Source organism: Polypterus senegalus, chromosome 6 (genome assembly GCF_016835505.1).
Source record: "Polypterus senegalus isolate Bchr_013 chromosome 6, ASM1683550v1, whole genome shotgun sequence".
NCBI lineage: Eukaryota > Metazoa > Chordata > Cladistia > Polypteriformes > Polypteridae > Polypterus > Polypterus senegalus.
The window spans coordinates 156,465,094-156,477,549 of NC_053159.1; the positions used below are offsets into that span (position 1 = coordinate 156,465,094).

At 41.0% G+C, this 12,456-nt stretch overlaps 1 protein-coding gene across 6 annotated transcripts in view; it reads right to left on the bottom strand.

Annotated features, from left to right (window-relative positions):
* Window positions 1–12,456, bottom strand: part of kalrna (kalirin RhoGEF kinase a) — a 758,514-nt gene that overhangs the window by 416,457 nt on the left and 329,601 nt on the right. For all 6 annotated transcript variants that reach the window (XM_039757406.1, XM_039757408.1, XM_039757407.1 and 3 more), the window contains exon 5: window positions 11,182–11,694. In XM_039757406.1, the coding sequence (XP_039613340.1) occupies window positions 11,182–11,694 (513 nt within the window). The remainder of the gene's footprint in view (window positions 1–11,181; window positions 11,695–12,456) is intronic.

Consider the following 12,456-nt stretch of genomic DNA (forward strand, 5'->3'; position numbering starts at 1 on the left):
CTCAGGATAAGGTTAAAAGCAACAGACCTGAATCTGACACTGGCTGGCGGGTGTCTGGTAACTGGGCACACCACCCAGCCCAAAATGAAGATGTGCAGCCATCTTGTAGGTGGTAAGGGTTGAGTGAGATGCCAGTTTTGTGGCAGGCATAGGCAGGAAAGACCTTGATGGACTAGACTCAGGCGATAGAGACTGGCCTTGGGTAATTGGAATACTATCTCTCTGATTGGGGAAGGAGCCTGAGCTGTTGCAGGAGGTGGGAAAATATCAGCTAAATGAATTAGGTATCACCTCCACACACAGCATGGGTTCTGGAACAAAATGTCCTGATCGGGAGTGGTGTCTCTTCTACTCCAGAGTTCTTATGTGTAAAAGACCCCAGGTGGGAGATGAAGAGATGAAATATTATATTATATTATATTATATTATATTATATTATATTATATTATATTATAACTGCGGTGGGTTGGCATCCTGCCTGGGATTGGTTCCTGCCTTGTGCCCTGTGTTGGCTGGGATTGGCTCCAGCAGACCCCCGTGACCCTGTGTTCAGATTCAGCGGGTTGGAAAATGGATGGATGGATTATATTATGTTATATTATATTGATGGAAGAATATTCATTAGTTAACTAACATACAGCGTTTTTATTGTTTTTGGCATTTTTAGAAGTAATTAAATATAAACAAATACAAGTCAAGTCTAGTTGTGGAGAATGCACTGGTACAGTGCATTGCTGCACCCACTACACGACAAAACAACTCGGGATCCCGGTTGGCAACCCCCGAGGCAGACACGCGGTCCAGTCCTACCCTCCGGAAATGACCCTCTATCTGCCGCAGCCAGGTGTTACGTGGGCGACACCTTGGCCTGGTCCAGCCACTCGGGTCCCCAACAATGAGGATCTTACGAGCCGGATCACCCTCGGGGAAACGTGCCACATGGCCGTAGTGCCATAACTGACGCTCCTTCACAATGCAGGTAATGTGCCTCATTCGGGACTCCATGACCAACCGCTCATTCGACACAAAGTCAAACCAACAGTACCCAAGGATTTTCCGGAGAGACACAGTACCAAAGGAGTCCAGTCTTCGTCTCAGGTCACTGGATAGCCTCCATGTATCACAACCATATAACAAGACAGGAAGCACCAGGACTCTAAAAACTTGGGCAAATACAAATACAGTACAAAATCATTTTTTCCTGGCAATAACAGCCATTGGCTTTTGTCCCATTATTAAACTAACATGAATATATTGGTCTAATTGAGCACACTGTTTCACTGAATCACATAATACAGTCAAATCCATCCTCTGGGCCACGAGACTCAGTGACGGCAGAACAGATTTCGACATCATATTAAATATTAAATATCTGTATACAGAAACTCCAGCATGAAACACAGACTTTAAGACTTCAGATGCTTTTCAAATAATTTCTAAATCTATTGGCTCTTATCTATTTAAATCATTTTGCATTTCTAATAAAAATGAACCTGATGTGAACAAGGAGTCGCATTGAGGCTTTTATTAAACTGCAGTGAGTTGGTGAATGACACTGAAACCTGGAAGGAATAGACTAACTCTCTACATAAATACTGAATGAAGACAGAAAATAACATTTTGAGGCAGAAGAGCAGAAATAACACATTATTATTCATACCTCTTTTTTCCTGCTCAACCATCATGCTGTAATGTGAGACTTCAAGTCCCAGCTCTCCTCATTGGCCTGCAAGGTTTGCAGCTATTTTTGCAATTATCTATGAGACTGGATGACTTCTCAGTGAAGCTGTCATTACCGTCTTTTAGTGACAGCGTGTCTATACTGTACTTTCCTCCATCTGTCTGTTCATTTGCAGAATTTGCTTACTTGATTATAAGGGCATGAAAAGGTAAACTTTATCACGGCAAAATAAGGCGTAAGGTGGGAACCAACACAGGATGGGATGCAAATCCATGGAGGACACACTCACACACTCACTTGCTATGCACTGTGCCAATGTACAGTTCCAATTAGCCTAATCTGAATATGCAAGAAAAACTGGAGAAACTCCACTCCTATAGTTACTGGGGCAAAGCTTGAAGACACCAGCTCTCACCACTAGGCCATGACCCTGCCCTTTTCAAGCAGCTGGTTTTATGAAAGGTTTGTCTTTTTAAGGTGTCTCAGATTCAGTGATCCAGGACACACTCATGCAGACATTCACATCAGGCCAATTTAACGTCACTAAACAATCAATCTACACAATTTGGGAATGTGGGAGGACAAGCAGAGTCTCTAGAAAAAAATGCACACGCAGTCCTGACTAGGCGTTGAATACATTTATTTCCATGCCACACTAACCACCGGGCCACCTACTGAGCTAACCCCGTTTACTAAAAACGTATGGCTGGCTGGCACACATCAAACTTCTAAATTAATAAAATCCTTCCTGAATGTAAATGATCTGATGTGTACGTTTTATTTTTTAAGTACTGGGTTAATCTATTGATGCTTTACAGTCTAAAAATGGAAAATGCTTGAAGCAATAAAGCTGAATGGTTCCAGCTCTGAAAGTAATTCTATAAAGCAAGACGAAAATATGAGCATAAGCCTGTCCCCCATAGGCAGCCCTACACCAGGGAAATTAATAACCAAGTTACTCATCTAAAGAACAGACACCAAGGGGACAGACCATAATTAGGCAAGTTACTGTATTTATCTAAATTAGGACTGGAGTGCATAATTTGGGAGCCATTGTCCTAGTAGCAAATCATTACAAAAGAGATCAGGACACAAAGACGACGACGCTGAGGGAGCCGTTCTTCTGCTCAATTGGTGTCTACTACACAACTTCTCTTATTAAGCACTTCCGCTGCTGTGTAATTATCTCATCATGATCATAAAAAAAAAAGGAAAAAAATTTCAGTCAAATGTGTGACTGGGAAAAAAAGTCATTGGTAGGGGCTTTAGCAACCAGCCAAAAAAAAAACACACCGGAACCCACCAGATCGAACATTTCCAAAGTGACAGTGAACCGGAGAGAAGAGAAGCCCAAGTTTAACAATGAACTGTCCGGCCTTTAGAACAGCATTATGAATCAGCACATCGGGGTCTGGTAATAAATGGATACGTCTGTTCAGCATGTCGCTATATAAAGGTAATGGAAATTCGAAGAAAACACTCATAAGGATATGAATGTTTAGTTCGGCTTATAGTGCATGGAACAACAGAGCCCATCTCAAAGGATTTCTCCTAATCTCATTTCTTTTGAACATCCTAGAAGTCGTCAAAGAACACCTCTGACTGATGGATGTGCTTTTTCGTGTGCCCACAGGGCATTAACGTTCTAAAACAATTAACAATACCTGCTAGGAAAAAAAGTGAGATGTCCAATTTGAAGGAAGTAAAAGAAGTAGAAAAATGGCATTACATAACTGGCATCATCTCTTCCAGCTCCTATGTAGGCCAGAATTCTCCTGCCAGTAAGCAGCATTAAAAGGCCTCATTTAGATGGTACGTCACTCCTACACAGACCCTGAGGGTGGGTGATAGTGAATAAAAATGTCGACTGCTTCCCTTTCTTTATGGAGTAGAGTATATGCCAAAGGGTACCAGTGAACAGGCTGGCATGGAGAAACGGAGACTGGCACAACTGCCTCAGAGCTCCAGAGACTTAGGTTTGATTCGCTCAGGCGGAAAGTGTAGATTTTCTCTGGAAACTCCCTTTCTGCTCCCACGTCCCAAAGGCATGCATGTTACACTGATCAGTAACTCTAAATTGAGCGGATGGTAACTGGAATAACATTTAGGGCTGGTTACTGTCTCCTCCATGACAGCAATGCTTTCAGAAATGAGCAGATGTCAGTAAAGTCTGTGATTCTCAGCCGGCAACATGCGTATCCCATGATTACTCCCCAAATTCATTATGTTCTATTGATTCCTGTTAAAGTAAACATGCCATTAGTAATCACATATAATAACCTACTGGCCAGTATACACAGATACGTACTGTATACTGTATTGGGTCTTGTATTCACTGCACGTAAAAACTGAGGACATGCACCATATTAACAGTGACACACAAAATACTAAACACATGAACACTATGATATACCTTTTAGAGCAGATATTATCACATTCAGCATGTAGAGCTCACATTTATCACCTTTGGGTCGGGGCTGATAATGAATTTTAGTCCAATGTATCCTATAATAGTCTGTGCTTCTATATAAAGTACTGTATCTGTCTCACAGGCAGCATGGTGGCACAGTGATCAGTACTGTTGCCTCCCAGATTCAGCAACCTTGATTTCAATCTCAGGTCTGGTCATTTTACAGGTGGAGTTTTTATGTTCTCCCCCTGCCTGCGTGGGTATTGTACTAACAGGTTAACCGCCGACTCTAGTAGACCCCCATGTTAGTGTGGGTGTGTGCGTGAGTGGGCCGTTTGATAGACAAGCACTCTGTTCAGAGCTGAATCCTGCCTTGCCCCCAATATTACAAGCATGGGCTCCATGCTTCCGGGTGCCCATGCAGTACTTCTGCCACACCAGGAAGTGCTGCAGGAGGCTCATCGAGGCGCAACTGAAGCACATCCAGGTGCAACATAAAAGAGGTCGCCTCACTCCATTCGGAGAGCCGGAGTCGGGTGGAGGCGGCAGAAGAAAAAAGAGTAGAAAAAGGACTGAGCCATGTGAGTTTATTGTAACTGAGTTGTGTTGTATAAAATAAGAAAAGAATAAACGTGTGTGTTTTGGACATCTGGCTGTCTCAGTTTCTGTCTGTGCCCGAGCTTCTTTTACACTTTTACAATGTTTTTAAGCTTTTGATTACACTGAGTGTGTTTATCTAAATAATGTGTTTAACAAACCAGTTTATGGAATACAAAAGTACATAAATATCAGTATGCTGTAAAGAGTATGCTTCTCTGCATTATAGTGCATAGTACATACTGTACACTCCAATTTAATGTACTATATATTTTAAGTATAATGTGTGTATGTGTAAGTGTACTGTACTGTAATTCTCATTTTTGGGATCACACATCTCTCTAGGTCTTAATGACTGACTAACTTATTAATCTCTCTTTTAACATAATACAACAACATAGCTCGTCTTGAACAGCGGTGTTATTTCTCTAGAATTATTAATGCTAGTAATCCCAGAGTCTTATTCTCTACGATTGACCATCTGCTAAACCCAGGTCACTCAAAGGAATGCTTCCAAAATACTTCCAGTGAAACTTGTGAGGCTTTTAATGTATATTTTAATCAAAAAATTTATGATATTAGAAATAATATAGTACATCTCCCCAATACTGAACCACTTAAACACCAGGATTGATTTGTGGTATAGACTGTCTTAAGACTGTTGTAGTTAAACCCCTGCTCAAGAAAAATAATCTTGACTCCTCTGCTTTTGAAAATTTTAGACCTATTTCTAACCTGCCTTTCTTAAGTAAAATCCTAGAAAAAGCAGTCATTATGCGGCTTAATGACCACCTCAATAAACATGCTATTCTTGATAAGTTTCAGTTGTGTTTCAGAACAAATCACAGTACAGAAACTGCAGTCGTTAAAATAGTAAATGACTTGCGTGTAAATGCAGATAGAGGCCATTTATCTGTTCTCATCCACTTAGATCTGAGTGCCGCATTCGATACCATTGATCACAATATTCTTAGAAATCGCCTTAGTCAATGGGTGGACATCTCTAGCAGTGTCTTAAATTGGTTTGAATCCTACCTGGCAGGTAGAAAATTCTTTGTAAGTTGTGGTAATTATACTTCAAAAACTCATGATATTTTACATGGTGTTCCACAAGGCTCTATCCTGGGTCCTCTGCTCTTTTCGATTTACATGCTTCCGTTAGGTCAGATTATCTCGGGGCATAACGTGAGCTACCATAGCTATGCTGATGACACACAACTGTACTTAATAGTGCCTGATGACCCCAACATTCTTGATTCACTGATACAATATCTTACTTGTGTTAACGAATGGATGAGTAGTAATTTTCTCAAACTAAATAGAGACAAAACAGAAATTTTAGTGATTGGCAATAATGGATATAATGAGGTTATTAGAAATAAACTTTCATTAGGATTAAAAGTCAAGATGGAGGTAAAGAATTTAGGGGTAACTATTGACTCTGACCTGGGTTTTAAAACACATATTAATCAGATTACTAGGACAGCATTTTTTTACTTAAGAAATATAGCAAAAGTTGGACCTCTTATAACATTGCAAGATGCTGAAAAATTTAGTTTTCAGTCGGCTAGATTACTGTAACGCTCTCCTCTCAGGACCACCCAAAAAATATATCAATCGATTGCAGTGAGTGCAGAATGCAGCTACTAGAATCTTAACTCAGAAAAGAAAATCCGAACACATCACCCCAGTTTTGATGTCACTACATTGGTTACCTGTGCCATTTAGAATTGACTTTAAAATACTGCTTATGGTTTACAAAGCCTTAAATAATCTCACTCCATGTTATATTTTGGAATGTCTTTCACCTTACACTCCACATCGTAACCTTAGATCTTCAAATGAGTGTCTGCTTATTATTCTGAGAGCTAAACTTAAAAGAAGTGGTGAGGCGGCCTTCTGCTGTTATGCACCTAAAATCTGGAATAGCTTGCCAATAGCATTAATATATCATTAATCCTGATACTCTATATGTTAATCCTGATACTCTGTATGTTCAATTTCCTCATAATAACTATTCATGGTGGTTCTAAAATCCGTACTGACCCCTACTCTCTGTTCTGTTTCTTTTTCCGGTTTCTTTGTGGTGGTGGCCTGCTCCACCTCCACCTACTCAAAGCTTCATGATGCTCCAACAATGATGGACGGATTAAAAGCCAGAAGTCTACGTGACCATCATCATCAAGTCCTTCCGTGAGAACCCTAAATCCAAAGAGGACTGTTTCACTTATGTTAGGTAGAATGCCCAGAGGGAACTGGGTGGTCTCATGGTCTGAAATCCCTACAGATTTTATTTTTTCTCCAGCTGTCTGGAGTTTTTTTGTTTTTTCTGTCCCCCCTGGCCATTGAACCTTACTCTTATTCGATGTTAATTAATGTTGATTTATTTTGTTTGCTTATTGTGTCTTTTATTTTTCTATTCTTTATTATGTAAAGCACTTTGAGCTACTGTTTGTATGAAAATGTGCTATATAAATAAATGTTGTTGTTGTTGTTGAATAGGAATTCGCCAGGCTAATACAGTGGAGAACTTTAAAAAACTGCTGAAAACACATTACTTTAATATGCCTTTCTCATAGCTTCATTTTAGTCTAATCCTGATGCTCTGTATATTCAATTAATTGAATTACTTTCTCTTCTGTTCTTTTTCCGGTTTTCTGGGGTGGCGATCTGCGCCACCATCACCCGATCAAAACACCGTGCTGTCCTTACATTGATGGGTTAAAGGCCAGAAATCCACATGACCATCATCATCAAATTCTTCCATGAGAACCCTAAATAAAATTAGGACTGATTGAGGTCATTTATGTTAGGTAGAATGCCTAGGGGGGGCTGGATGGTCTTGTGGCCTGAAACCCCTGCAGATTTTATATATTTTTCTCCAGCCGTCTGGAGTTTTTTTTGTTTTTTCTGTACTCCCTGGCCATCGGCCCTTACTCTTATTCTATGTTAATTAGTGTTCCCTAATTTTAATTCGTAATTATTTTGTCCTTATTTATTTATTTATTGTGGGCATCTTTTATTTATTTTGTATGAATATGTGCTATATAAATAAATGTTGATTGATTGATTGATTGTCTTTTTTCTCTTTCTTCATCATGTTAAGCACTTTGAGCTACATTGTTTGTATGAAAATGTGCTATAGAAATAAATGTTGTTGTTGTTCAACTTCTGTAATGGTGGGTTTTTCTCGCCTATTCTCTCCTTTTTTCTTTTCGTCTGTCCTGGCTTTGTTCCCTCACTATATGTGTTACCTGCTTTTCCTTTTCAGTTGCACACCTGATGGAGGCTTTACATGTCTTGTTTTTAACCTTCTTTTCTTTCCAGCTTGGAAATGTCATTTCACCTTTTTTTTCTTTTAAAGATTGTCTCAATGTACAATATTTTGTTTGACTTTTCTTATTCTCCATTATTGTATATAGTATGCACTCCTCAGTATAAAGGATTTCATTCTCAGTATATATCATAGCCCTTGTTTCTCAGTAGTAAACATGCAGATTTGAATTTAAACTAAATAGCTTCATTGGGCTGCTACTGTCACGTGTACAGAGCACAATGAAATCTTACTTGCATGTGCCGTCAACACACTGCCAGTCTCCAGTGCCATGCTGAGCGAGTAGAACTGTCCAGAGATGAGCGACTAGGCTGATTATGGAAGTGAGAGGTATGAACTATAAGGAGAGGCTGAAGGAGGTGAACCCTTTCAGTTTAAGCAGACAGAGATTAAAAGGGGACATGACTGAAGTGTTTAAAAATGAATTAGTATAGTGTATTCCAGCTGTTACATTAAAATAAATTCTGCAACAAGAACACAGGAACAGGGTTAGAAACTTGTTAAGGGAAGGTTTTGCACAAATGTTAAAGTTTTTCATTACACAAAGAAACATAGACACACATGGAAAAAAGCACCAAGCAGTGTGGTGGAGAGCGGGATTTTGGGACCTTCAAATCCTGACTTGATGTTATTTTTAGACAATCTAGAAGAACATGGTGGATGCGCTTGTTGGGCTGAATGGCCTGTTCTCATCATAATTCTTTTAGCATTCTACAATAAAAGCTACTTTACTTCAAAACCTCTGTCTTTCTTATCTCCAAACATCAGCCTTCCTTAACTGAAATACCTACCTTACTGCTGGAATACAGAATAATGTGCAAAGAACAGTGCACACCTCTCCTTATTAATTGTACAACTCAAGAGTACATCTTGCTAAATACTGAGGGAGTCTCAGGGTGTCATATACAATATGCCTCTCACTCTAAAGTTTATAGAAGGAGTGTGGCACACTCCTAGTACACTAGTACAACCACGCTGCTCTGGGGATGTGGTCTGAATCTTAGCCTGGTCACAGCCTGGATGCAGTTTGTACGTTTACCCCATGTCTGTTTAGATTTCCTCTAAGCCTCTTGAACCTGCCACTTTTGATAAGGTACCTGAGGGATGATCCAGCAGACAAGGGCACAACACACAAATATAGCAAGGGATAGGTGTAAAGTGATTAGTACTTTCTTAAAATCAATCATGTGTCTAAGTGTCCAAAAAGTGCAGTGCATTAAAAGTGGAGGTTAAAAACAATCTAATAAATAAATCAATTAAAACTGACGTTAAAACCTCTCAGGCAGAAAACTGTCCTTTATAAACCTCCTCTACCGTGTTGTCTCCTCTCACCTTATCCTGACCAGACCTTGCAGGAGAAGAAGACCCCAAACCGGCAGGCACAGCCATCCTTCTTAAACAGTAGGTCTGGGTTCCTGCTGCTCCATGGCTCAACAGTAGGGCTCCCCATTTTAACCCAACCTTGGGTCCATACTGGCCATGGCTTCTGCAAGGCTCCCAATCTAAGCCTCTGACTCCCGCTGCCTTCTCGGTCTTCCACGGAGAGCCGCTCGCACCCCTTATCACTTCAGCTCATTGAAACGCTCAGCCAGAACAACGCACCTCAGCAGCCCCGAGAGTCAGTTACATACTTGGAGAAAGTATTTTCTCATGGGGCTCTCCTCACAGCTGCCTGCCTCCTCTTGCACTTGCTTGATTTTGCACTGGCTCTGTCTCCCATCTACCTGCATATTTCTCTCTCCTTCCTTTAACCTTGTTTCTTTCTTTTCTGCCTTTGTCTTTCTGTCTTTCCTTTTCCTCGCACAGCATCTCTATTGCGCACCATAGAAAGCCGATGATGCAATTGAGACAGACCGCATCCTCACGTGCTGGTGTGTCTCGTCTCACCAACCCCCCGCAACTGCATGAGCACACACACCCACAGAGATCAAGCCAGCCATTCAGCTATTTACTTATTTAAAAACAGAACACTAAGAGGTTAAGCTGCAGACCCGCTATACCACAGTTTCCTTCACATCCCAAAGACATTCATGTTGGCATATCTGGTGACTCTAAACTGACCAAAGTTGTTGGAATGTAATGTTTTACACTTGAGCGTACTCTAGGATCGACAGGAGCATGACTCCTGTCTTGTTTCATCGTTTCAGTTGTACTACTACTACAGGACAAGCTCCGACACCCTGCCTCCCTGGAACAACAGAATCAGAAGGTTCAGAAAAGGAGTGAATTGATGGCGTGCAAAACACATGTAAGCCCAGGGAACATTTTGTGAACTCTACACAGCAAGGAAATGGAGGAACTGAGAGTGGTGTGACACAGCTGTTAACTTCCTTTCAATTTTTAGTCCCAGAGTGCAGGAGGATAGCCAGTAGGACCTCTGACATCATTTCCTCCTGGACTCCGGAGGACCCCTTCCGCTCTGTACACTATTTAAGAAACAATCAGACCAGAAGTTGACATTCATTAATGGACCAATGGCAGAAGGAGATGGGTCATCACTCTCAGAAGCTTAACTTTCTTAGCGAAGGAAACCCTAATATGCACCAGAGGGTTCTTTTTTGGTAATTTTGGGTATAATCATCATAATATCTATTAAAAAGGGAATCTAGAATACAACTCAACACTTCCTCTGTGTGTCTCTTATCTTTTTACAATGGTTTAGTGTGCAGACTTTATGGTCTTGTGGTGTAAGCTTATCCTGCCAATGACTGACTTGACATATGCTGTATTATTTGTGTCCTGTTATGTCCAGTGCACCCAATAAGGTATGTGTATGTGAGTCTTCATTTAGCTGACAGAACTGAATTGCCGATTTCAGTCACTTTCATACATTACACACTCCTTTTGAGAAATATTATGCGGGGACGATTCCAGTTCGGCTCAAACATGATTCTTCATGTCGTCAGTTCGCACACTTCTCGATGGTCCAGGATTTTTCGGGTGATTTTCTATGTAATAGACTTAATAAATTATAGCGTAATGAAAATTGCATAATCAGATCTGGACCACACTACAGACGGAAATGTAAGACATGTAGTCAGTGAGTTACATGTGCTGTTGGTGAATAAATACTGGATGACGCCAGAGAGTGGTAACATGTTGGCCTGACATGCAGGTAAGAATTTCAGTGTACTCTGTCACAATACTACTACTGCTTACCTTTTCTGCATCTTGTTCAAACAATCGAAGCTGAAAGCACTGGTCCAATTTCAGTTTTCTGACGTGCCACATCTGATGTAAGTGTTGCCGAGTCGAGTGCAGCTTGTCAAGGAGACTGGCAATCTTTGGCACAACACTTTGGAAGTCTGCACTGCCGGGGATGCAGTTCCTTCCAGAGAAGCCATCACTACACCGGATGCACTGCAGAAGTCTCTGGCCCTCTCGGTCTAGCTCCTCCACAGGGGCCTTCATCACCTTCTTTTTGAGATGCGTGTGCTCTTCGATGAGTCTTCTAGACCCTTCAACATCAACTGGAAACTCCTTCTTTGCTAGCATCTCCTGCAACTCTTCCAGTCGAGACAGCAAGTGTATGGCATTGCTGATGAACTCTTCCAAGGACACACGCAGCTCTATCCATTCGTCGTGGTTATATTCCAGGGAGCCGTCAAAGTCATCAGTGAGCTGAGATGGATCCACTAGTTTTGTCAGGCCTTCAACTGAGACCATATTTGTCTAAAATTCAAGAAGGGAAACACTGTTAGAAATCTTATTATTAGTACAACTCTGAAGATGAAAAAAGTCTTAATATGTGCACCCGTTTTTTTGTTTATTTTCAGAGGCCAGGTTTTTCATTGCACAGTAGAGAGGAAAACCAGTTCCGGAGAAGACAACGGTTCATTGCAAACACCTAAACTCAAACCAGGACAATTTATTGTTAAGGATTAATCTAAGTGAGTGACTCGATAATGGGAATGCCCAAAGAAAACACATGTGGACATAAGGAGAACATGAGCAGCACAAGGACAGGACTCAGGACTGTTGTGCTGGGAGGTAGAAGGAAAAACTACTGCGTCATCCTCCCATCCTCAGAAAAAGATCAAATATCACTTTATTTTAAGGCATTGACTTATCCTGGCACAATCAAATCTCCTTACTGCAGCTTGGGAGTCACGTGGACTGAAGCCTATCTCAGCAGCAACCAGGTGCAAGTCAAACCAACCCTGGACGGGGTGAACAGGCGGAGCTCACTGACATGGGTCTAATTTAGAGATTTCCACCAATCTAAAACACACATCTTCAGGATGTGTCAGGTGACTATGTGCGATACCAGGAGAACATTCAAACGCCTCCACCACCAGTGGTGTCACTGAGCCAGCATTCAAAGCACCATGTCACCAGGTCACCATACAATATTTTAAAATATAACAGTCCTGATGAACCACGTCAATCAAAGTAGCCACTGACTTTATTAACTTGAGCTAAAACAAAAAGAAT